Raw genomic sequence first — 27,556 nt, 5'->3', positions numbered from 1 at the left:
ATCTCCCCAAAATATATTCCATGGTTAAGGCACAATATCAAGAGCTGATGTTCCTTGACCATAATGAAATAATAAAAATAATTACATATGGATAACTTTAAAAATCACATGTGTTTGGAAACTAAATATACTAAATAACCCTTGGGTTAAGTTGAAATCTGCTTCAGAAATTTTTTATGTCTTTCAGAGAACCTTTATTGTATGGTTTTCTTCAGAGGGGCTAGTGTTTATGAGCTGTACACTCAGCTGTTTTATGACTTCTGCTGCTAGTATGTGCAGACCACTTTTTTCCATTACATTTTCTGGTTAGATATTACCGGTGTATAGAAAACTCTTCATTTTTGACGTGGATCTTGAATCCTGTATTTACTCAATGCTCTTCTAATTTCAAAAGCCACATTATCTTGGCTTTTCTAGGTGGTCATGTTCACTCTTCCTTTCCAGGATTTACACTCTAGTTCCTATATCTCTTCGTGCCGGATATCACTTCTACTTAAAATGTTGGCTCCTCCCGGTCTTATTCATGATTTGAATTGGAGAACTTGTAGTGTCGTGTCCTCCATTTAATGTGTTCCTTCTGGAAGATCTTTATCTCATTAAGGAAATTTCCTTATACTATTATTAATAAGAATCAGGAATGGAGACCATCCTCAGCATGTGGGTTCCCTCTCTAAGACGCTGGCCGCTCCGCATCTCTCTAGCTTAAAACAGGGAAAAGGGGAAACAATCTGAGGAACACATACTCAGTCCTTTGTGGGTAGGAGCCTGGAGTGGCAAACATCACCTCCATTCACATCTCATTGGCCAAATATTACTCACATGGCCACATCTAGCTGCCAGGGAAGTGAGAGATTCACTTTTTGCTGGTCAACCTGTGCCTCGCTAAAACACTAAGACTATAGACAATTAAGAAACCAGATATTGAAGGACAGCTAGGATCACACAAGGCGGTCGTATGCTTTGTTCCTTTCATTTGTTAACAAATTAAAAAGTATTAATATATTGTCTAGTGTTAAATCACCCTCACATGCCTTAAATCCCATGTGAAGATTCTTTTACTGTATTGTTGGGTTCTATTTGGGAGTGCTTTATGATTTTTACATCTGTGTTTATTAAAAATAACTTTAAGTGGTACTACTCCACATTTATATGATATTTTGCAGTTTTAAAGATCAGTTGCTGTACATTGTGACACAAGAAGAGATGATAATCAGGAGCTGACCGTAAAAAAAAAACAAAAAACAAAATAGTAGATATTAAGTATATAAATAGAAAACATCTACAAATGGAACACTGCAGCCTTTTCTTCATTATTGCCTAAATTCTAAAAGGCCCTCTGTAGAGAATAGAGAGAATTGAAAACGGGTTTTTGATCACATGAACCTAGGAGGGGTGTTATCACCCTCGGAGATGCGCGGGCAGGATTGGGGCAGGAATGGGGCAGCCGCTCCGTAAAATGCTAGCACGCTGCTGGTGCTCTGGACGTGCTTCCGATGCAGTGTTTAACAGCCTGGTTTTGAATTTACAAGTCAAGGGTTTTCTGGTTATTAAGCATTCCTCAGCTCTCTGAACCTGTGTTTTGATCCTTTCCTATCTGCATACACCAAATTAGATGATGGCAGTTGGGCTCTCTCCGGGAAAGGAAGCGCTACAAATACAGCGGCTCCTGCTCTTTGGCCGCCGGGTCGTGTGTGTGCTGGGCACACGGTCTCACAGGGCCGAAGAGCTTTTCCAGAATATACCATAATTACATAATAGCGACCGCTCAGAAGTATAAAGCGCCTGTGGGAGGAAAATAAGTGGTCAGCTGACGTAATTTTGCCAAAGAGGCCCTCCGCATTGGCATGACTGGGCATCACGGAGAACACAGAGTCGCCCCGGTAGCAGGCAGGGCCTCTTTGCAGATTCTGCCCCCACAAAGTAGGCTTCGTGCTAGTCCCCCCTCCCCTGAGTCCCAGAGCCTCCCAATGTCCTAGATCAGAGCTACTCGGGGCAGCCTGTAACCGAGATGCTCAGGCTTTCAGCCTCTCCCCCACCTCCCCCTGCTTCCCCCCCCTGCCTCCCTTGCTCACGCTCGCAGAAGCAGTGACACGACAGTCAGCCTGGGGAGAAGCTGCTGCCTTCCCCCGACACTGTGGCTGCACACTTCAAGATGAAGCAAGGATCAGAGAGCTGCCGCATTACTCACATTGCTCACGGGCCTCGTTGGAACATCTAAGACCCCGTAGTAGCCTTGGCCCTGATTTTGTGCATTGATGAGACTGACCAGATAATTCACGCAGATCCACTTCACGGTGCTGGTTTTGGATAAACCTACGTGCCTGAATTCTTAGTGACTATTTCTGTTGGGATAAATGCATACCCTTTTTACCATGCACAATAATCCATAGCCTAAAGCACTTGGAGAAATATCCAAAAATCCATTTTTTTTTTACCACCATCAGCCCTAGAAAGATGAATAAAGTCAAGGTCTAGACGAATAGGACTGCTCCACTGCCATTTTCACTGTTTCCCCTTCCAGCGGCTCTCCTCTGTCGTGAAGCTACACCAGGGGTACAAACAACACGGGCAGGGTTAACTAAGCGCTTAGGTTTAAATGCTTTAAAATAGTTAATTATACTTTACCCTACAGGCAGAGACAGTTTTCTCAAGTCCCTAAAAATGGATGATGAGTGATTTAAAACTTTGTGGATATCCAAAACTCGATAGCCTATTTTTATTTATTTATTAAAAGATTTTATTTAGGGCAGCCTGGGTGGCTCAGCGGTTTGGCACTGCCTTCGGCCCAGGGTGTGATCCTGGGGTCCCGGGATCGAGTCCCACATCAGGCTCCCTGCATGGAGTCTGCTTCTGCCTCTGCCTATGTCTCTGCCTCTCTCTCTCTCTTATAAATAAATAAAAATATTTTTTTAAAAAAGATTTTATTTATTTGAGAGAGAAAGAGCATGAGGGGGAGGAGGGGGCAGAGGGACCAGCAGACTTCCTGCTGAGCACGAAGCCCAGATGGATGGAGATGGGACCCACTTGGGGCTCTATCCCAGGACCCTGAGTTCATGACCTGAACCGAAGTCAAGTGCTTAACCGAATGAACCACTCGGTGCCCCTGGTTGCCCACTTTTTAAAATGCTGAGTTGAGGTTTGACCTTTCACTGTTAGGCTCCATGGTCTTTTAAGTATAATCAGATAGTAGGAAAATTGTTGGGAGGAGAGTTACTGAAGACCAAGTTAGGCCACCCGATGATAAATATGTTAAAAACTGCACAGCTAAAGCAGGCTGAGATAGGTTTGCAAAAGGTAGGTCAACCTTACTGTAAAACAAAATCCGAAAGTAGATATAAACATATATGAGAATTTAGGGGAAAAATAAACTGCATCTTGTCCATCTCCTCTCTGCCCGTCATGTTATAAAAGCTCAATAAGTACTGTTTTGTTACTAAATCACATCCGGGTTAAGATTTAAATGTGAAAAAATTGTGTTTTGGAGAAGCAATTTTGAATTTATTTCAAATCTCCATTATGGATCATTAAGGCATTGAGGAAGAATGTTAAAGCAAGAAAAAAAGAGCAACCACTCCCATATGCTCTGTCCCAATCGATTGTTCAATTTCTTCATCCTGTTTGCTATAATCTATATTTTGTTTATTCATTTGAGTTTTTGGTTCTCAGTTGCACTTCCACAAGGCTGTAAGCAACAGGAAGGCACAGTCCTTCACGTCCCATGTCAGACACAGGGAACAGTGCAGTACTCGGTCCACTTCACTGAATTTAAATGTTGTTATTCCTTCCATTTTGCCACGGCATGCTCGAAATTCTTGCTTGGGAAGAAGAGCTTTCTGAGCAGAGAATCAAAACTGGAAGCCCTAAAGGAATATGTTATAAAATTTGACTACTAAAAACATGTAAAACCTATCTATCATGGCGGGCATAGCGCAATGTATAGGACTGAATTGTCAGATCACTATGTTAGACCTGAAACTAATACGGCCCTGGATCCACCACACTTCAATAAAAATAAATAATAAAAAGGACTGAAATAGAAATGGAAAATGTGGAGCATGTGCAAGTCTGAGCATAAAGTCTCGTAAATAACCCCAGGACCTCATCCTCAAACATCCCATTCTAGAGTCATGAATAGACATGCTTTAAAAATACAAATAAGGAAGTAAAATAAATGAAAAATTATTTATCCTACCACTGCATAAATACCTATGAAATAGCTACAGCCCTGGCAGGAGCCTCAGCAGCCCAGATTAGTCCAGTATACACAGATCATATTTCTGTATAGACAAAACCACTCAGCAGCCTTAATCCCTCACAAAACCTCAGACCACAGGCACCCATTAGCCAAAGTAAACATGAAAGGAGACGGAGCATCCGAATTGTCAGTAAATTCTGCAGAATTGAAATTTAAGCCGTCGGTTTCAGTAATTCCCAGAAATAATAGTCAAATCTACATATTCCGTGGCTTTGTGATTTTTATAATTGGGCCAGTACGAAAGCTTGAGGCATATTTAAAAATATGCGATTGATGTAGCACACAGAGGTCCCTTTGTACGTAGTTGGCTCTTAAGGTATTTATTCAGTGAAATACCAGCGAGGAATTTAGGATTGAAAACTTGCATAGAGATCAGGGTCGAGTGAAAGCCCTAAGCAGCCCCTAGGAGCTTGCAGCGCTCCGAGCAGAGGTACTCTGGGAGCTCCGTCCAGCTGAGGGGCCCTGGCACGTGAGGGCCCTGGCACAAAGCCCCCTGGAAGCAGCGCCAGTGGTGTCTAATCTCGTGCCGAATCGCATCTACAGCATCTTAATTGCAAATTTGCTCCCTTTAATTTGCAGCGACCCCAGGTGAGGGCTATTTCCAGAGAGCAGCAGGGCTCATGAAGAGCCTCGTGGGCCTGCGCTGGGGGATCCCAAGAACGCGTCCTGGTGAAATTGCAATTAACAGTCTAGTTCAAGTGTCAGCCACAGTGACACGCTGAGCCGATCATTTTCGAGCTGGGGTCACACACTTACTACACTTCCTGTAGAGGCCCCAGAACTCCTCACTGAGAGGCTGTGCCTCCTACCTCGTCGTCATCAAGGACAAGGACAATAGCCCAGGATAACTGAGACCCCCCCCACCACCACCACCGCCGCCACCGATTGCTACTTTGGCTGCAAACTCCCCAGTAATGGGCACTGCGGTAGGAGTATCTGGAAGCTGAGGTATCATAAATTTGAAAAATTATGTGTGTGGTCTCCATCTTCCCTTTGCTGAGTGTGAGGATACCCGAGCTGTTTACGTCGAATTAGATAAAATAAGCAGAAACTAGTTCTGAGGCCCTGATTTTGTGTTTACAGCTCAGCAGAAACCCCATTCTGGCTTACTCCGGGCGCTCCGTGTAGGAGAAAACTGCCCTAAACTGGCAGGGCTCCGTACTTGAGCAGCCCCGGGGCCACCGGAGCGGGGGAGAGGGGGTTCGCAGACAGGTGGCCTAGAACTGGGCGTTTTGGGGCAAGGTGCCTCTTCCCTCCTCGGGGCTCTGCAGGGTGCCACGGAGAAGCTGGGAGGGCTCCTGACGTCAGCAGGTTCCCTCTGGTTAGCAGGAGCCGAAGGAGCAGAGCATCTGCCCCTCCTGGCCCTCCGGTGCTCGGCTGATCGGCTGATTTCCTCCCTCTCTCGTCCCCTTGTCCTTGTTACCCTCTCCTTGCCCCTGTCCCAACAGGCGTCGAAGACATCGTGGCAATAATGATCCCTGAGCCGAAGGGGAAGGAGATAGTGAGCCTGCTGGAAAGGAACATCACGGTGACGATGTACATCACCATCGGGACCCGGAACCTGCAGAAATACGTGAGCCGCACCTCGGTTGTGTTTGTCTCCATCTCCTTCATCGTCCTGATGATCATATCCCTCGCGTGGCTGGTGTTTTATTATATCCAGAGGTTTCGATATGCAAATGCCCGGGACAGGAATCAGGTGAGTAGCAAAGAGTTTGTTAAAACTTAAAAATTCTTGAAGAAGTAATACACATTACTGTATAAATTTTGGGAATCACAGGAAATACTGAGATAAAACCCAAATTACCTGTTATCTCCCCACTCGAGATAAAGATTCTCACCACTGGCCGTCTAGTTTTTCAGCTGTGTGCCAAATATACGTGTTTTGATGTTTTCCTAGTATTGCTCTGTAACGTGGAGGCACTTTGTCTTGTCACACCTTCCTGTGTTCGTTTTGTGGACAGTTACTTCTTAGGCCCAAAATAAAGGGAGAAAGGGGAGTGTGCTGAGATCATGCTAATAGTGGCAACATTGTGTGGGAAGAGCCAGGGTTTTCCAGCGAATGGAAGAAGAAAAGAGATAAAAAATAAAAAAGTTTTAAAGAGCAATTAATAAAAAGAAAGAAAGAAAGAAAGAAAGAAAGAAAGAAAGAAAGAAAGAAAGAAAAAGCAATTAATTTTGGAACAGATAATATGTACACGTGGTGTAAAATGCAAAAGGCATAAGTTAAAATAATGGCGTTCTGGTGTCTGTCCCTCAGTTATCCAACATCCTCCTGGAATATCTTCTCTTCCAGGGATATTTTATGTGCTTCCAAATGGCCATTTTTAAACAAATGGTAGCACACTCAACTCTGTACCCTTATTTCCCACTTTTGGAATTATTCATTTCCACACTCAATTCAAGCTGCCTCCTCATTTTTAATGACTATAAAATTCCACTTCCTGCATACTTCACATTGATTAAACCGGTTTTGATTGATCAACATGTTTTCTCCTACCCAAAAAAGAAGAAAAAAAAAAAGTAAATGTGACACTAAGCACATTTGTGGATATATCTTTAGGGTAAATTCTGGAAGTTTAACAGATAGGGCAATGGTATATGTATTTTAAACTATGATAGATACCGCCCAAAGTCTGCCAAAAAGGCTGAACCAATTTTTACATTAACTAGCAACATATTGTTTATGCTAATATAAACAAAGTTGTTATAATACTGTTTATAGTAACATACACAATAATATACCAGTTATACTGTTTCCCCATATCCTTGACAAAAGAATGTTGGGACTTTTGGCTGTGTGCAGTTTGATGTTAAACATGGTATCACATTTTTCTTATCACAAATAATGTTAACATCTTTTCAAGCAAAATAGAAAAAGTGAGTTTTTTTCCTCTGGAGTAGCTACTGACCATTTTCAGTTGAGCTGTTGATCATTTTCTTCCTGATGTGTGTAAGTCAAAGAAATTGAAGAGAACACTATTAGTCAAAGGAATTCACCAACGTAAGATTCAATTTATCTTCCTAATTTGTCATTGCCTTTGATTTATCTGTGGGTGCTTCTTGCCATGCCGGAACTTGGAGATTTTACATAAATGAATTTATCTTTTTATATAACTCTTGAGTTTTGTATAATAAGATCTTTCATAGCCCAAGACTGTAGGAAAAAAAAATCCTCTCATATTTCCATCCACTACTTTTTATTTCACTTTTATGATTACGTCTTTAATCTACAGAGAACTTATCTCAGTGTAAAGAATCAAGTAGAGACCCAACATTATTTTATTGCAGATGGCCTACCTACGAGATTTTATAACTGGTGTTTATTCAGTAATTAATCTTCCTGCCCGTCATATGCAGTGTCCCCATTCAGCATATACTAAATACCCGTATATATTTGGTTTTGCTCCTGGGCCCTCGATATTATACCATAATCTGTCCATTCATACTCCAGTACCATACTACTCTGAGTGCTTCAGCACTTTTATATTGTCTCATATCTCTTCATGCTAATAATATTCCTTTATTATTCTACTTTCACTTTTTTATGTCTGTTTTTATATAAATTTAGAAACACTTTTATCTGTTTAAGTTTATAGGATAATTTATAAACTTCTGTTGTTGAATCTTCCTTAGTATATATTTGCCCTCTATTCAATGATTCTTTTTGCCCCATACTAGCATTTTTAAATATTACTTTCAAAAATAATAATTAAATAAATAAATAAATAAATAAATAAATATTCTCACTTAATCTTACACTTCTTTCTTATGGTTATTCCTAGGTATTTAATAATTCTGTTATTATAAATGAAATATCCTTTTTCAAATAGGAAGGATTTAGGGTTTTGTATTTTTACTTTGTATATTATTATGTACATATTTTATACTACATAATTTTGTAATTTATATATTTTATAATTTGTAATAATTTTGTAATGATTATAACATGCCTTATTATTATCTTAATTCTGATGGTTATATTAAATAGTATTATATGTAGGCATGTTCTAAGAGTTCTGCATATACTGCATACTTAATAGTCTTAACAACCCTGTAATAGGATTTTATTGTCTCCATTTTATAGAGGAAACGAAGAGGTTAAATAGCTTGCTCAATGTCACACAGCTAGTTATTAATAGTCAGTAATTGAACCAACAGCAGGGCTTCAGAGTGCACGCTCTTAACCACTATGTTGAAGTATTTGTGATTGTTTATATTAGTTTATCAGGATTACATAAATAATATGCACAGTCAGTGATAATTTACTTCTTTCAGTTTTTAAACCTTTTTTTTTTTTCCGTTATCTAATTTCATTGGCTTGTACCTCCAGAATCAACTAAAGTAATAGGGTAACACTGAATATATTCCTCTTCATTAAGCATTTATTGGGAACATCCCGAGTTTAATGGGATTTTTAAAAATCATTTCTCCATTTTATTATTTTCCCCTATAGTTTTCTAGGTTGAGATATATATTTTTTCATGTTAAGTAAAGGTCAGGCTACTCTTATTTCATTCAGAGCTTTTAGTCAAGAATGGAGATTTAATTTTAACAAACGCCTTTCAACAGCTATGGTCTGAGTTTTTTCTCTTCTGTGAATAGGAGTGTATTATTGTAATGCGTTCCCCAATATTAGGCCATTCTAAATCTTACATATATGCTATTCTTCTAACATATGCTAGATTGTATTTGTATTTTGTTTATTTTTTACCTTGTTTTTCATATGTGAAATTCATCCATAGTTTGCATTTCTATCATGTTCAGGTAACAGTTATACAGGCTTTTATAAGGAATTTGCAAATTTTCCTCCATTTTTAGTAATCCAGAATGGCAGTGTCCAACATGATACCCACTAGCCATGTGTGACCGTTCAAATTTAAGTTAATTGTAATGAAATAAAATTTAAAATTCTGTTTCTGTCACACCAGCTACATTTCAAATGTCCTATATATGTACTGCCATATGGTAGCCATTCCCATCATTATGGAAAGTCCTATTGGACAGCCCAGCTCAAGAGCATTTTAAATAGGACTGGAATTAGCTGATTCTTAAAGTATTAATAGAAAGTTTCTGCCAGCCAGTAAGGTCTGGGTTGTTGTTTAAAAAGACAGCTCTTTGAATTTTCCTATTTTATAACAATTGGTTTGTTTAAATTTTCTATAGCCTCTGGAACAGTTTCTAAAAACATTGTTACTGCTTCTTTTCTGATTCTCAAAATGATATGTGCTCAGTCTAATAAATTTTTGACTTCCAAAAAAATTACTAAAAGAGAAGACAAATCACGAATTACCCTGTGAAATAGTTAACAGTTGAGTACCTTAACCTTTCAGGTTTTGCGATGATCTAAATATATATTCAGTAAGTTTACGTGGTCATTGCATAAATGCCTATGTATGAGACACAAATACACATGTAATAAGTACATGTAAACAAATACACAATCTATTTTTTAATTAATTGATGAGCATTTTCCCCTGCCATTAAGTAATCTTTGAAATATGATTTTTAGTGGTTATATAGTAATCCAGTTCCACCACTTACCAAACATGGGCAAGTTACTTAAGCTCTTCATGCTTTGGTTTTCTGAACTGAATAGGAATATGCCTTCATCTTATGATTATAGTAAAAAAAAATTTTAATTTATTAATGAGAGACACGGAGAGAGAGGCAGAGACATAGAGGTAGAAGTAGGCTCCCCACAGGGAGCCCAGTGTGGGACTTGATCCCAGGACCCAGGGTCATTCCGTAAACCAAAAGCAGACGCTCAACTGCTGAGCCACCCAGACATCCCGATTATAGTAAAAATTAAATAGATTAATGTATATTATTTTTAAAAGCCTCTGATCATGATTCTAATCACTTTTTAAGCTCTCAATGAATGGCATACATTATTACTATCATAGAGATTCCTTGATGACTACTTACAAATCCACTTTACCATTTTTGTTGAATAATCTGGAATTTAAGTAGATACCACCAGTCAGACACTAAGGCAGTGAAACCCTAGAACTAATATGTTCAGTTTCACTGGCTGCTAAAGTTCATATATAAGGAGACTATACACATAAAGCACTTATAATTAAGATATCTAGCTAATTTGATAATGATAAATAAAAATGATAACCCTAAATTTTCCAAGTCATCATTAAGCAATTGAGTAAAGCATGAAATTTTAAGTTTGAATTTATTAGTTGATCACTTATTTCAATCATCAATTCACTTTATGCAGGTAGATAAAGTTTGCACATCTCTAGGAATAAGCATACTCTGTGATTTATGGAAAAAGTTATTTGGAAGTGGATGGTGTGGAAATGGTTCATAGGGCTTAAGTTTTTTCACTCTGCTCCCATTCTAATAACTTTCCTTAAATTGTAAGATGTTACCCTCAGGGTCACTCAACGAATTGGGATCATCTTAAAAGTTAGCAGTGTCCTGATCAAAATAGGCACAGTATTTTGGCCCTTTGATGGATGGGATAAAAACATATAATTTCCTGGAGAAAAAGATTTCTGCTTTGATGGACAGTGCTGCATTCCATTCAATAGAAAGCTTCATCTGGGCAAGCTATGGCTATAATAAGCCTCAGGTTAACTTAAGTCATTTATTTTTATTCAAGCATTACTATCCCTTCAGAAAGATTGACTCTCAGGTTAGATGTAGGCTCACAGCCTAAAATGGAATATCAAAGCCTTAGGCTTGCGTTGGTAAAGTATCCAACCATTCAGGTACGTGCATGAGAGACAACTTGAACTAGGCAGGCGGGCACTCCAGTCTCTACTTGGCTTTGTGCAGATCACAGCTGGAGGACAGTCACCATCATCTTACATGATCACTAGCCCTCATGTCTTACTGTGCCTGGAGAAGATCATTTCAGTGCTGTTTCCCACGGAGTAAGACTTGCTAGATAGTCTTTTAAAATATTTTTATTTATTTATTTGAGAGAGACAGAGGAGCAAGAGCAGGGGGAGGAGCAGAAGGAGAGGGAGAAGCAGACCCTCCACTGAGCAGGGAGCCCAATGAGGGACTCAGTCAATCCCTGGATTCTGGGATTATGGCCCGAGCCAACTGATGGAGCCACCCAGGCACCTGCTAGATATCCTTTACTTTAGTAGCCTCAGACCACAGGCTTTTAGATGGCGACATGGAGACCAGAGGTACAACCAGAAATGGAGAGATGTGGGTGGTGAGCCGCATTTCCTAAAGCGGTGATGCCAAGATAAATCTAGTGCAAGGTAATCGTCGTAGACACCAGCTTTGGAGTTAGACAGATGGGGATTCAAATCTGCCCTCTGGCGATCCCTGGTTGTGTGGCTTTGCACAGGTTAGGTACTTTGCCTTCCTATTCCTATCCCTCCTCACATGTAAACTGAGATTGACCACATGTCAGCCCCATCCAAGGAGTATTGAATGAGAAAACGTTAGGCAATTGTTAACTGGATCACCTTGAATAGATAAGGCAATTCTTAAGGAAATAGTATCGCACCCCCCCAAAAAAAATTTTAAGAGCTCAATTCTTATATAACTCACAAAGAGTTAAATCTAGATATGGGTTTTTAGCTCAGCTGACATGGTTTGAAACAAAATGGGATCTTTTTCCATCTTTTCTCCAGAGTTATGGGAAAAGGAAAGCATATAAATAGACTACAGAGAAAGAATCTGGCTTTCTTGAGGATAATTCCCTATGCAGCAGTGGTTTCTAATTAACAATAATAGTGTATCCATACAGTTAAGAAAAAAAGGCAAAATAAAAGGGTGTGTATTTTTGTTTAGAATTTATTTATTTATTTATTTATTTATTATTTATTTATTTATTTATTTGACACAGAGAGGGAGAGCACAAGAGGGGGAACGGCAAGCAAAAGGAGAGGGAGAAGTAGGCTCACAGGGAGCCTGATGTGGGGCCCCATCCTATGACCTGAGGATCCTGACCTGAGTTGAAGGCAGATGCTTAACCAACTGAGCCACCCAGGGGCCCCAAAGGGGGTGTATTTAAAAGTAAATTTCTTCCATCCCAAACTCCTTTCAGTCAACCTCCCTTTCCTCCAGTTCTTCCCAGAGGCAGCTACTCTTAACACTTCCTTTTCAAGTCTTCCAGAAGTCTGGGCTAGATGTAAGAAAAGGCGTTTTTCACATTTGTTCCATAGACAAGGACTCTGCGTTTACATAGCTTGCATCGTAGTGATCGACAAGCAATACACCTGAAAACAGGTAGAAACCGGCTTGGAGGCTAGTACAGCAGTCAGATGACAGGTGATGGATTGGGACCCGAATGTGCGAGGAGTCCGAAGGAATCCGATTAGGACAATATTTTCAATTCCTATGGGTTAAATGTAAACATAAAGCATATATCCTAGTGTAGACCTGCTGTACCAGCCTGATTACTCATAACTCCCCATTTTACTCTCAAAAGTTAGTTTATATAATAAATTACACGTTTACCGTATGTGTGAGTGAAAGAGCAGAATGGAGGACGCAATTAGGTCTGTTTTCACAACATGAACTGAGATGGGAAGGACAGGAAAAGAGATCCTGAGGGGCCGGGAACTCAGAATTTGGGTTGGGAGATGTTAAATGTGAGCAGCTTATAATATCTACCAGATACCTAACACGGATGCCAGCTATTTCGATATGGAAATCTGGAGGTCAGGAGACAGGGGCTGGAGATAGAAATATGGGAGCCATCCACACAGAGGTGCCATTTAAGCGGCTGGGACAGGGACGCCTGGGGGCTCAGGCTGTGGCCCCAGGGCCCCGGGATCGAGTCCCGCATCGGGCTCCCCGCAGGGAACCTGCTTCTCCCTCTGCCTGTGTCCCTGCCTCTCTCTGTGTCTCTCTTGAATATATAAATAAAATCTTTTTAAAAAATTAAAAAAAAAATAAACGGCCAGAACAGGATGGGCATCTAGGATAAGAGGTCTGAAGACAGCTTGACGTCTGCCAACGTGGCCTCAGGCTCTACGCTCTCCCCTCTATCATGCAGTTTCATGTAGTTGGTGTTTTTCTCTCTAGTTCATGTCACTGTTCGAAGCCATTTCCCCCCGCGTCACACCTCACATTCCCGGGCACGCGGGGCCCCAGAGGGTGGTATATGGAGGCTGCTTTGCAGAGCCAGCCACAGCCTCACATTCCATCTGGAGCCCCTGCTCCTCTGCTCAGGGTCCTGGTCTGCAAGGCCCTTCTGCACCCGGGATGCTTGTCTCCTGTACCGCCCCGTCCTCTCTGCTCTCAGGCCAGTGTCCTTTGGGGACCCTGCTGTGTCAGCCAGCCTCCGTGTGCCTGAGTCCAGTGCCTAACTGTTCCTGCAGAACTGAAGGAGATGGCCAGACTCTTGATTCCCATTTCTGGACACGTCCTGTGATACGTAAGAGGCTGTTGAAGCATCCCAAGTGGATTAGGATGCAGGTCATCACAGAGCACACACAGCACGTCAAGGGGACTGCTTTCCATAATGTCACATGCGAGCCCACTGGAGCCTCATCTCTGATGAATCCCAGAATGCCCTGTTGCATAACCAGACATAAACCCAGACATAAATGTGACTCCCAGGCAACTTAGGTGAGGATCTAGGAAACTGTCAGAGATGAGTGTCTCGCAGGAGCTGGGACGACTTAAAAGTACACAGCATCTGTTCTGATTCAAGTGTTCTTTATGGAGCTCCCGGGGGCTCAGTCGGTGAAGCAGCTGCCTTCAGCTCAGGTCATGATCCCAGGGTCCTGGATCGAGCTCCACATCAGGCTCCCTGCTCGGTGGAGGGTCTGCTTCTCCCTCTGCCTCTCCCCCTCCCGCTGCTCACTCTGTCTCTCTCTCTAAAAGTCTTCTAAAAAATAGGTGTTTTGGATAGTTAGATAAATAAAAGATAGATAGATAGATACATAGATACATAGATAATAGATAGAAATACACTGCTTCTTTACAGCTCTGTGGTGAAGGCACTGCACGTATCGCCCCATTCTATAGGTGAAGAGACAGAGAAGGTAAGCAATGGCTCAAGGACACGCGGCATGCCAGTGGTCAAGCTGGGATCTTTAACGACTTTGAAATGCTCTGCCAAAGAATGTCTTTGGCACCTGCTGGCCCGAGCCCAGCTGCTGGTCTCCTCCTGGAAACACCATTCTTCTGTCATTGTCACTCACAGAATAAGCACCATAAAAGTGCTCACTCTTGTTGATTATCATCATAGATGTAGCTTCAGTCAGGACTTCTGGGGAAAAAAAAAAAAGAAAAAACATATCCCCTCTTGCACAGGGCCCCAAAATGAGAATGGTGGGAGGGCTGCTGTTCCTTTGGATCTTCTTCCAGGTTTTGCGAGTAACACCTAAGAACCGCTGATAATTCACATTCCTCCAGGTTCACCGCTGTCTCTCTGGCAGCTCAACAGTGCACCTGCCACAGGCAGATGTTACACACCCACTTAAATCTTCCATGTGTGAAAAGAACTCACTGACATTAAGAACATTACCAAAGTTTATGGCAGATTCAAAAGGTGAATTTCTTTGATATAGAATTCATTCTTGTGATGAACAAAAGCTCCACAAAAGATGTTAAGGTAATACTTGATCTGAGGAGGTCAGGTGGTCCCCGGAGGAGGCCACTGTAAGGGGAAGCAAATTAAGCAATCAGATGTGACTTTATTTCACCTGTAAATTTAGGAAAAAACAAACCTGCTAAAACCCAACCTTGGGGAGGCAAGTGTGTAAAGAGGTCTGTAGTTATGTGTGGGGGCTTCGTAAATTGGCATAATTCTTCATGAGAGTAGGTTAGCAGTGTGATTCAATTGGCTTTATTATACTTAAATGTAATTTTTGAATAAATAGTTCAAAATGCAAGGAGTGAAAAAATTATGCACTAAAAATTCTCCTTCCCACCCTTCGCCTCCAGAAACCCAGGTACATCCCGGGAGAAACCCATGGTAGTGATTTCTGGAGCAGACATTCAGCAATATTTTTATGGACACACACAAATATGTGCATGTTCTTTTCATCCTTTCTTACATAAAATAGAGCATATTATAATTTAGAATGTTGATGTTTTTGCATTTTAGAGATTTTCGCCTACCATTTCATAAAGAGCTTCCTCTTTCTTTTTATGGCTGAATATCAGTCCCTTGCATGGTGTTATAGGTTATATCACATCCCCTTGAAAATTCCTATGTTGAAGTCCTACCCTGAGTACCTCAGAATGTGACCTTATTTGGAAATAGGGTCTTTGCGGGCACCATTGTTTAAGATGAGGTCATTTTGAAGTGGATTGGAATCCTAATCCAATGTGACTAATTTCCTTATAAAGGGTGGGAGTTTGGACACATACAGGGAGATGAAGGCAGAGATGGGATGACATGTGTCATGTACAAGCCACGAATGCCAGAGATTCACAGCTCTCAGAAGGAACCAACCCCAGGAACCCCTTGATCTTGGACTTTGCAGAACTTTGAGACAATAAATTTCTGTTGTCCAAGCCAAAAACAAAGTAAATAGGGTTTGAATCTAACTGTGATTTTGGAGCAAAGTAGAATCAGGATCTTGGGCAGGGCTGGCTTGCACGGGAGGAGGACAATCCAATGCAGTAAGTGGACAGAAGTGTTTGAAGTCAGGAACCGGATCAGAATGACACAGGTAGGAGCGGTGGATAAGCCACCCGGAGCAAAGAAAGCCAGGCCAGGAGAGGAAGCTGAGGGAAGGGTACCGGGGTGAAGGAGCCTTCTCTACCACTTGCATTCCTGGAAGGAGCAGGCCAGGCCTTTACTGTAAAGGCACCAGAATGGTGGGGAAGGTAAGATGCGAGCCACAACCCACTTATCAGAGATAGAAGCATCCTGTAATGATTAGGAGGAATTATTAAATTAGGAGAAATAATTATTTTAGTGGCCATTTGCACATGCCTGGCTGACTCTTAAATACTGTGACACATCTCCCTTGGTCTCCTTACAAGTCCTCATTATGCCCCTGAATGACTACTTTAAGAAATATCCCACTGAGGTCAGGACGGTGGAATTCTAGATGCATGGCCTGGGCACGTCTCACCCTGTGAGCCCCCATTCCCAGGACGCTGTGGGTGGGAATCCACAGTTGTAGGAACCGGGAGGAAGAAGACCCTGGGCCATGATTCTACTCATGCAGTTGAGAATGCTGACTGCCTACCCCAGAATCAAAGTTTTGAGAACATAAAGGGTTATTAGATAAAATGAATTTGAGAGAGAGAAGCACGGTGTTTGTTTGTTTTTAATGGAGACACAATGATTAGTTGGTGAATTCAAGTCAGGGTAGTTTCCACAAGGCCAAGCTACCTCCACGGTGTTGTGATACTGAGGAGACACGTCAGCTCACTGTCCACCAGGACATCCCACAGGGACACGAGGACTGACCTGTGTCCCGAGACCACAGGACTCCCAGTAGATGGCAGCTATTTCAAATACAGGCAGATAAGATAAGCTAAGGAAGCTTCTTGTTGTTTTTCACAGACATTTTTGCCTTTGAGGCTAATCCAAGGAAACCAGACCTGTCTTATTTTATGTGGGGCCTGGTAATGACATTCAAACAAGTTTTCTTGAAATAGTTACCTCTCTCCGTGAATATCTTTCCTATTATTTACATACACATGGCCCATGGCCCTCTGATTGCATTTGCATATATCAGTGCTGAAGTTACGTTAGAACAAGAAAAGTAATGGAATGTAAAACAAATTTGAATTTTACAGGGAAAGGGAAAGGGAAGGGAATATGCTGAGCGTCAACCACCAGGGAGGAAGAGGTCTACAGGCAGAGATGCTTCTGTCTTCTAAAGAGAAAGGACCCAAATGGTCCTTGATGTTGATCTAGAGAAAGTGTAGAGCCCTGGGGGGGGGGGGCGGTGGGCAGAAAGGCAGAGTCCATGTTGTATTCATTAAGTATTCAGTGAAATAATTAGCCATGGATTTGCCTTTTTTTTTTTTTTAAGATAATTCAGATCTGAAAGGATGTTTGATCCCCAGTTCTCCTCTAATGGATGAAAATCCTCAACTGGGAGATCTGAAAATGACAGTATTTTACGTACCTACTTTTACTAATAAGGGAAACTAAGGCTCAATGTTTAAGTGACCTGGCCAGAGTCACACAGTTAGTGACAGAAATAGAACTAAAAATCAGAACTTCTAACTTCCAAGCCATTGCCTTCTCTTCTATAACGCCTCCCACAAAAAATAACCCTGATATTTATACATCATGTTATACGTACACAAACAGCCTTAAACTACGGCTGTTAGAATAGTCCAGTTCTTTACCCATTTTTCTAGATTCATGGAGTGGTGCCTTACATCATAGAAATTGGACTGGCTATGCAAAGATTTCTGTCTTATCAATCAGGCCTGGAAGGATTATTGATTATCATTATGTAGGAGAGCTAGGGAGGAAGCGTCTGAGTCACCTGTGGCCATGTGAGGTTCCAGACAATTGGGACCAACTCTGTTTATGCTTACAGTGCCCTTCCTGTACCTTGAACATAAGAACGGTTAATTATTTTTCCACTTGGTGATAATGATAATAATGATTATAAAATCAAGCTGTCAGGGATCCCTGGGTGGCGCAGCGGTTTGGCGCCTGCCTTTGGCCCAGGGCGCGATCCTGGAGACCCGGGATCGAATCCCACGTCAGGCTCCCGGTGCATGGAGCCTGCTTCTCCCTCTGCCTGTGTCTCTGCCTCTCTCTCTCACTGTGTGCCTATCATAAATAAATAAAATAAAAAAATTAAAAAAAAAATCAAGCTGTCAGGTAAAAGGAGCAAATATGATACAGAATTATCCAGTCGAGCAAAACAGAAAAACATAAATTTGATTTTGATGCTTGCTTTTGCATCCTTATTCCTAGTTTTTTAAATCAATTTCACTGCATATCTGTGTTATACAGAGGGGAACAAGAAGAAAGTGTCTTATTTTTCTCAATTTCTTAAATATTTAGGAGATAACTATAAATATTGTGTTGATTGGAGTCATATAGCATCTTTGTTGGTGTCTATGTAGGACTTTGTTCTGTTAATAAATAGTTCTGTATTTATTTTCCATAAAGCTGTTTATCTTCACTGTTGTCAAGGAACCAGTCTTGGTAAATATTTTCTTATACCTGTTCTGATCACGTTGGTGGATAAATCTCATTATGGCCCCCCTCCTGGCAATCTTTAATGAATTGTGTGCTTTCGGTCTAGTTGTGTTAGAGAAAATCCATAGGAGCACCCTGGAGAAGAGGCAGGAGCCCTGCCTGAAACAGAAGACTCTACTAGTGTAAGACGGCCCCCAGGTCTCATTTATACTTGGTACAGTTAAAAAACACAAAGACAGAAAGAACCAGTTGCAAAAACAACTACCTTGTCTGAGCCATTTTATTAAGAACTCATTATCTCTTCAGTTTGTATTATAAAATCCAATAACACTTGTTTGACAGTTGTTAAAAGTGACTCTTTTTTTTTTTTTTTTTAATTCAGAAGTCAGTATGGGACACCTGTGTGGCTCAGTGGTTGAGCGTCTGCTTTTGGCTCAGGGTATGACCCCGGGGTCCTGGTATCAAGTCCCGCATTAGGCTCCCCTCAGGGAGACTGCTTCTCCCTCTGCCTGTGTCTCAGCTTCTCTCTCTTTGTCTCTCAGGAATAAGTAAATAAAACCTTTAAAAAAAGTCAGTATTTCTGTTAGGTGATTTTCATGTCACTTAAAAAGAAATAGATATACACATACTAACAAAATTTGACTCAATGCAAATGGCCATAGCATTTTAAAAAATTTTTGTGGTGCTTTTCCTTTATTTTGTTAATCTAGGACTCCTACCGAAAAAAATCTAGCACTACATGGTTGCATAATTATCATGTACATATGATTCTCAGAAATTGATTTTTTGTATTCTCCAGGAATCAAGAGCATCTGTTCCCCTACTGGCAGGGGCAGACTTTCATATCCTCCTTCAGCCTCTGCCAAAATGCTATCCTTTCCTCCTCAAAAAAGGTGATAGCTTATTGTCTCTCGATAACATAGGGAATGAGGCTTGATTCAAGGAACTCCACAGGGAAAAGAAAGGAAAAGGAATCCCATTATACTATTTTTCAGAATGAGTATAGAAAACATGGTTTCCTACCTTTGTGAATTTGGTATTTGGGGGTTCCAGGGAGGAAGGTCTCACAAGCCTGATGTTGAAGAGGACTTGATTATTTTCCTTTTACTCTGATTTCTGCATCTCTTAATTCTACAAATCTGGGACTCCCATCTCCCAAATGACTTTATCTTCCACTGAACTCTTTAGCCTCATCAGCCTGAGCTCAGCCACCAGAATGCCAAAAATGGAACTTGTCTGATTCCTTAACCATTACCTCTGCTGTGAGGCATAATCCCTGACCTTAATGTCTACTTGCTTTACATTTCCTAAATAGACACTTTTTTTTTCTTAAATAAAGGCAGTTTGCATTTTCCTTTAAAAGGGCATGGAAATGGCTTTTTCTGGAAGAGAGAAATGTTTTTTAAAGACACCTCATCTTTATTCAGATACAGCCAAAAGTAAAGTTAAACGCATGGCCAAAATTTAAAGTAGTCTTTGAATTTACCTTGCATGCTCACATGCAAGAAGGGCATATTTCATTTGCTAAAGAATTGTTTTAAATAGAGGACTGGAGGGGAAGATGGCAGGAGAATAGGAGGACCTTAGGCTTGTCTCATCCCACAAATAAAATTAAATAACTATTAAATCACCCTAAATACCCCAGAAATCAATCTAAAGATTCCTAAGGTAGAGAAGAGATCATATCAAAGAAGGTAGGAAGTGTGTAGAAACGGTTTGGGAGAGAAATGGATTGAGGCCACCATAGTGGGGAGGAAGCCATGGTCAAGGAGAAGGGTGAGAGACAGACTAACACAGAAAAAATGAATCCCTGTAGCAATTGGCTTAGAAAGCAAGAAGGCCCAGATTTCATGAATTCTTGCAACCAGTGGAGCTTAAAGCCTAGAGTTTTAAAGGTCAGCGTGTTTAGCTCTGAGAGAGCTTAGAGGACATTAGAGCTACTCTTGGAGAAAAGACAGGTTCAATGGCCTGTGGACATACAGGAGGAAACCATGATTTGAGGAGTGCCTGGGGCATGCAGTGAGGTTAGTTGCTCATCTCGGGGCATGTTCCAGAGAGGCAGGATTCAAGGAGAGACCACTCTAGGAACAAAGGACCCAGAAGGCACCGTTTCCCTCCTTCGCATAAATAACTGCCACCTTCAGAAAGCAGCACAGTGCAGACACTGGCTGCCTAATGTGCTTACACCAGGCCCCAATCCCCTGTGCACCAGTGGAACTGCCCTTCTGAATCATGCTTGCCTCAGTCCAGTGCATCTGGCTTCCTCCCCTAGAAGACTAACCCAAACTCCTGCCAGCACCATGTCTCCCAAATTGGGAGTTTTGTGAGGCCTTGGTTCTGTTGGTGGCGGTGACGGGTCTCATTTCACAAGCAGACAGAGCACACCTAGTTAAAATGTGCCACATTCAGGCCAAGAGGGCCAAATAGAGCCTCTGCAGAAACTGGACTTAAGGATAAAGAGGTTAGGACACAACAGCAGGATGCACACAGCACATGTGGGAGACACTCCCAGAAGCACCAGGCCCTTGGGAATGGGATACCACACTAGAGGGCAAAATAGGATCTCTTCTTCATAGAGCCATTACCCTCAAGAATAGGAGACATAGCTGACTTTCCTAACACAGAGGAAAAAGGCACAGAGACTTAAGTAAAATGGGAAGACAGAGAAATTTGTCCCAAATGGTAGAACAGGACAAGGCCACAGCCAAAGGTCTAAGTGAAACAGATAGAAGTAGTATGGCTGATGGGGAATTTAAAGCAGTGATCATGAAGGACACTCACTGGACTTGAGCAAAGAGTGTAGGACATTAGTGAGACCATTAATACAGAGTTAAGAATAACAAAGCAGAGATAAAAGGCTCAATAAACAAAATAATAAACATGCTTGATGGAATGAACGGTATGGTGGGATAAGCAGAGAAACAAAGTAATGACCTAGAAGACAGAGTAATAGAAAGTAATCAAGCTGAACAAAAGAGAGAAAAAAGAATTATGCAAAACAAAAAATAGACTTAGGGAACTCAGTGACTCCATCAAATGTAATAACATTCATATTATAGGGGTACCAGAGAAAGGAGAGAGAGAAAAGGAGGCAGAGAATTTATGAGGAAATAATAGCTAAAAACTTCCCTATCTGGGGAAGAAAACAAAGATCCAGACCTTGGAGGCACAGAGATCTCTTATCAAAATCAACCCAAGAGGTCCACACCAAGACACACAGTAATTAAAATAGCAAAATATAGTGGTGAAGAAAAAATATTAAAAGCAGCAAGAGAAAAGAAGACAGTTTCATACAAAGGAAACCCTGTAAGGCTGTCAGGGTATTTTTCAGTAGAAACTTTCCAAGCCAGAAACGAGTGACATGATATATTCAAAGTGCTGAATGGGAAAAACCTGCAGCCAAGAATATTCTCCAGCAAGGCTATCATTCAGAATATAAAGAGAGAGAAAGAGTTTCCCTAACAAACAAAAACTAAAGGAGATTGTGACCACAAAACCAGCCCTACAAGAAATATTAAAGGGGACTTTTTGAATGGAAAAGACCTGAAATGACAGTATAAAGATAGGAAACACAGAAGCACTAAAAATGAGTATTTCTATTAAAAATCAAAGAACTCACAAAATAAAAGGTTGTAAAATATGATATCATATACCTAAAATATGGGAGAAGAGTAAAGAATGTGTTCAAATTTAAACTTCCATCAACGTAATATAGACTGCTTTATGCAGAAGATGTTATATACAAACCTAATGGTTTGTATATCAAAACTTCTAAGAAATCAAAACTTCTAATAAGTATGCAAATAATAAATGGAAAGGAAATCAAATATGTCACTAAAGAAAACCAGCAAACCATGAAAAAAAGACAAGAAAGGATTAGAGAAAATCTTCAGAAACAACCACAAAACAAGTAATAAAATGTCAATAAATACACATCTATCAATAATTACTTTGAATGTCAATGGACTAAGCACTCCAATCAAAAGACAGGGTTACAGAATGGTTAGAAAAACAAGAACTCTCTATATGCTGCCTACAAGAGATTCATTTCAGAGCTGAAGTCACCTACAGATTGAAAGTGAGGGGATGGAGAAACATTTATCATGCAAATGGATGTCAGTAAAAAGCTGGAGTAGCAATACTTACATTAAAGAAGACTTTAAAATTAAGACTATATCAAGAGGCAAAGAAGGACACTATATAATAATAAACGGGACAATTCAACAAGATATAACAATTATAACATTTATGCACTCAACATAGGTGCACCCAATACATAAAACAGTTCATAACAAACGTGAAGGAACTAATCAATAATAATATAATAATTGTAGGGGGCTTTAACACCCCCCACTTACATCAATGGACAGATAATCCAAACAGAAAATCAACAGGAAACAATGGCTTTGAATAATTCACTGGAACAAATAGATTTCACAGATATATCTAGGACATTCCATCCTAAAACAGCAGAATACACACACTTTTCAAGTGTACAGGAAACAGTCTCCAGAACAGATCACATATTAGGTGACAAAACAAGCCTTAACAAATCCAAAAAGATCAAAGTCATACCATGCATCTTTTCTGACAAGAACACTATGGAACTAGAAGTCAACCATGAGAAAAAAATCTGGAAAGACCACAAATACATGGGGGTTAATTAACATGCCACTAAACAGTGAATGGATCAACCAAGAAATATGAGACGAAATTAAAAGTACATAGAAACAAATGAAAATGAAAACACAATAGTTCAAAACCTTTGAGACACAGCAAAAGCGGTTGTAAGAGGGAAGGAAATGCAAGAAAAATGTCAAACAACCTAACCTTACACCTAAAGAAGCTAGAAAAACCGGGGCACTTGGGTGGCTCAGTTGGTTAAGCATGCATCTCTTGATTTAAGCTTGGGTAAATCTCATGGGTTATGAGATCAAGCCCCACATTGGGCTCTGAGCTCAGTAGGTAGTCTGCTTGAAAATTTTCTCCCTCTACCCCTTCCCCCACTCATGCTCTCTCACTCCCTCTCTAAAATAAATCTTAAAAAAAAAACTAAAGCCAGCAGAAGAAAGGAAATAATGAAGATTAGAACAGAAATAAATAATATGGCGACTAAAAAAAAAAAAAAAAACAATAGAACAGATCGATGAAACCAGGAACTTGCTCTTTAAAAATATCAATAAAATTTTTAAAAAAATAAATAAATAAATAAATAAATAAAAATAAAAATATCAATAAAATTGATAAACTTCTAGCCAGACTTATCAAGGAAAGAAACAGAAAGGACCCAAATAAATAAAATCACAAGGCAAGAAAGAATATCCAATGAGAAAAAGACAGTCTCTTCAACAAGTGGTGTTGGGAAAACTGGACAGCAGCATGCAAAAGAATGAAACTGGAGAGCTTTCTTATACCATTCACAAAGATTAAAATGAATTAAGGACCTAATGTGAGACCTGAAAACATAAAAATCCCAGAAGAGAGCATAGGCAGTAATTTATCTGACATTGGTCTTGGCGATTTTTTTTTTCTAGATAGGTCCCCTGAAACAAGGGAGGCAAAAAACAAACATAAACTATCAGAACTACATGAAAATAAAAAAATGTTTGCACAGCAAAAGAAACAGTCAGTGAAACTAAAAGGCAACCTATGGAATGGAGAAGATACTTGCAAATGACATATCTGATGAAGGATTAGTATCCAACATATACAAAGAACTTATAAAACTCAACACCCAAAAAACAATCTGATTTAAAAATGGGCAGAAAACAAGAACAGGCATTCTGTAAAGAAGACCTACAGATGGCCACCAGACACATAAAAAGATGTTCATCATCACTGATCATCAGGGAAATGCAAATCAAAACTACAATGAGGTACTACCTCACATCTATTGGAATGGCTAAAATCAAAAACACAAGAAACAACAAATGTTGGTGAGGATGTGGAAAAAAAGAAACCCTCTTGCCGTGTTGGTGAGAATGCAAACTTGGTGCAGCTACAGTATGGAGGCTTCTCAAAAAGCTAAAAATAAAATGACCATATGACCCTGGACTACTAGGTATCTATCCAAAGAATACAAAAACACTAATTCAAAGGGACACATGCACCCTGCATTTATAGCAGCATTATATACAATAGCCAAGATATGGAAGCAGCACAAGTGTCCATTGATAGGTGAATGGATAAAGAAGATGTGACATATAGATGCAATGGAATATTATTCAGCCAAAAAATGGAAAACTTTGCCATTTACAATGACATTGATGGATCTAGAGAGTATTATGCTCAGTGAAATAAATCAGTCAGATAAAAACAAATATCATATAATCATATAATATCACATAAATTCCATATGTGGAATTTAAGAAACAAAACAAGGGAAAAAAGAGAGATAAACCAAGATGTAGTCTCTTGATCGTAGAGAACAAACAGGTGGTTCTCGGAAAGTGGGTAAGGGGATGGGAGAAATGAATGATAGAAATTAAAGAGTGCACTTTCTGTTATGGGTGATTAAAATACAAACTTTTTAAAAAGTGCAATTCCTCTTGGATTGTGTCAAAAAATAACTATTGTATAGTGAAGTAACAGAATACTAAGAGATGGTAACATGAAAAAGAAAATGAATATTGAAAGTATAAGTTTGTATAAGCTACACTACCGACTTTCTAAAAAAAATTCCGGATGTGCCTGGCTTCGCTCTTTTATTGGTATCCTTCCTCAGAACTGGATAAGTTGTCTTAAAAATTATTTTAGAAAAAAAAATTATTTTAGGCATTTGCAATGAATTAATTTTTTTGCAATGAATTATTTCATCTCTCTTCCTAAAGCAATAGTGCTATCCTATATTAAAGTAGCTCTCCTCTCCCTCTCTCTCTGTGATAATCATAAATAAATAAAATTAAAAAAAAAAAAAAAGGGATCCCTGGGTGGCGCAGCGGTTTGGCGCCTGCCTTTGGCCCAGGGCACGATCCTGGAGATCCGGGATCGAATCCCACATCGGGCTCCCGGTGCATGGAGCCTGCTTCTCCCTCTGCCTGTGTCTCTGCCTCTCTCTCTCTCCCTCTCTCTCTCTCTCTGTGATTATCATAAATAAATAAAATTTAAAAAAATAAAAAATAAAAAAAATAAAGTAGCTCTCCCACTGCAATGGTAATTTTGCAAATAGATGATAAATTCCATGAGAATAGGGGTTATGCCTTATATTTCATTATTTTGCTCTTGTACTATCACATAGAATTATGCATAGAAAACACTTACTCAATATAGTACATAAAATCTCATTATAGATCTGCAAGTGATTCTGATGACAGGAAACACTAGCTCTGAACCCCAGTTAAATGAAATGTTACTCTCACCAAAACCAATTCCATTCTCTTCATTAGTAGACTTAACACTACAAAAAAAAAAAAATTGTATTCGATTATGTTTCAAAAAATTTCATAGTTTCATAAATAAAAAGTTTCAAAGTTTCATAAATATGAAACTATGTTTCAAAGTTTCATAAATAAAAATTTATGAAAACTTCTTCTTAAAAATTGTTTTAGATAAGATTAAATTTTGAAAAAAGAATAATCTCTGGTTCACCTCCTTAAAAAAATGTTGATCTTCCTTTGGGTATAATCTGTGATCATTGTTTGAAAATAATACTTGTTGCTTAATTGGTCTCCTTAGCCTTTGAAAATAAAAAACAGTTGAAGTGATTCTGTTGGGGCCAGATATTATATAATTAAACACAGTTGCAAAAACATCTGAGCTCTTGACTGAAAAACAATCAACATGTGTTTATTTGGGTCCAGATTTCTTATTCTAAGTGTAATGTTCTGCAGGTTTGTTGCACTTACTCTGGTAACTAGTAGCCCTTTCTCAATTCCTTTCCATTCCTGCTCCAGGCTTCTTCAATGAAAAGCAGCTCTTGGTTGAGACTGACTGGTTTTGCCAAGGCCAGGATCACAGATTTGTCTACTTACCACATGTGTCGCTTATAGTTTGTCCATTAATTTTCCCGTTAACTGGCTAAATTCAGATGGTTTTCCATGCTTTAGGGAAAAAAAATCTTTTGATTAAGATTTTATTCACTCATCAGCCATTTATGGTGCAAGCTATTGTAAGCTAAAAAAAAAAAAAAGCAGGAATTTATGGGGGTTTTTTTCACTACCATTTTTTCAAAAGATTTTTTGAACTTTAAGTATTCTATACCCTCAACGTGAGACTCAAATTTATAACCCTGAGATCAAGAGTTGCATGTTCTACAGACTAAGCCAACCAGCACCGCCCACCCCTCCACCCCCACCGCTGCCTTTTATTACTGCTCTTTCCAAAACCCAGAGCTGTGTCTGGGACCAAATAAGTGATCCAGAATACAAGTCAAATGATCATCAGTTATCAAAGACCGCTTTATGCTAGGTGCTGGGACACCGTGAGAAGCAAAAATAAACACAATCTGGCCCTCGGGGAGTTTACAGAAGGGAAATTAAATAAGGGTCCATCACAAAAACAAATGTCAAATTGCAAATGTTATGACAGTGCTATGAAGGGAGGGACCAGGTTCCAGAAGGTATAGACTGACTGGAAGGATCTTCTCTCTTGGGAGACATGGGGCAAGAGTTCCCTGAAGAAGTGGCCTTAGGGATCCCTGGGTGGCTCAGTGGTTTGGCGCCTGCCTTTGGCCCAGGGCGCGATCCTGGAGACCCGGGATGGAATCCCATTTCGGGCTCCCGGTGCATGGAGCCTGCTCCTCCCTCTGCCTGTCTCTGCCTCTCTCTCTCTCTCTCTGTGTGTGTGTGTGTGTGTGACTATCATTAAAAAAAAAAAAAGTGGCCTTACTTGAGATCGAAAGATTAGGCAGTAATTAAAGGAAGAAGAGGGGACAGAGAGTTCCCTGCTTTTCACTTTCATCTCAGGGTTTTTCCCTCTCACTCGATCACCTGCCACTGTGGTATTAGTACTGTAGACTGTTTCTCCTGCTGCCTTAGTTTGCTAGCTACTCGTGGACTTCTGCATAAATCTCAAGTGTGTGTAGGTCTCCTTTTAGGTAACAACCAAACTTACTTTCCTCTTCAAAATAACAGGATCATTTTAGAAGCTGAGGACAAAATCACTTTAGATACTGAGAAAAATCGATCAACAAGGAGAACACCTCTCTCCTACTTACTACTCTCACCACCATATGCTCAAGGAAGAGCCATATGATAAATGCTTAGTAGATTTGGGTTGGTTAGTTGCTTGAATGG

General features: G+C 40.1%; 1 protein-coding gene across 3 annotated transcripts in view; it reads left to right on the top strand.

Annotated features, from left to right (window-relative positions):
* Nucleotides 1-27,556, top strand: part of RNF150 (ring finger protein 150) — a 246,949-nt gene that overhangs the window by 136,045 nt on the left and 83,348 nt on the right. For all 3 annotated transcript variants that reach the window (XM_041758027.1, XM_041758028.1, XM_041758029.1), the window contains exon 2: nt 5,704-5,954. In XM_041758027.1, the coding sequence (XP_041613961.1) occupies nt 5,704-5,954 (251 nt within the window). The remainder of the gene's footprint in view (nt 1-5,703; nt 5,955-27,556) is intronic.

The sequence above is a fragment of the Vulpes lagopus genome, chromosome 6 (genome assembly GCF_018345385.1).
Source record: "Vulpes lagopus strain Blue_001 chromosome 6, ASM1834538v1, whole genome shotgun sequence".
Taxonomy (NCBI): domain Eukaryota; kingdom Metazoa; phylum Chordata; class Mammalia; order Carnivora; family Canidae; genus Vulpes; species Vulpes lagopus.
This window is presented reverse-complemented; position numbering and strand designations above follow the sequence as displayed.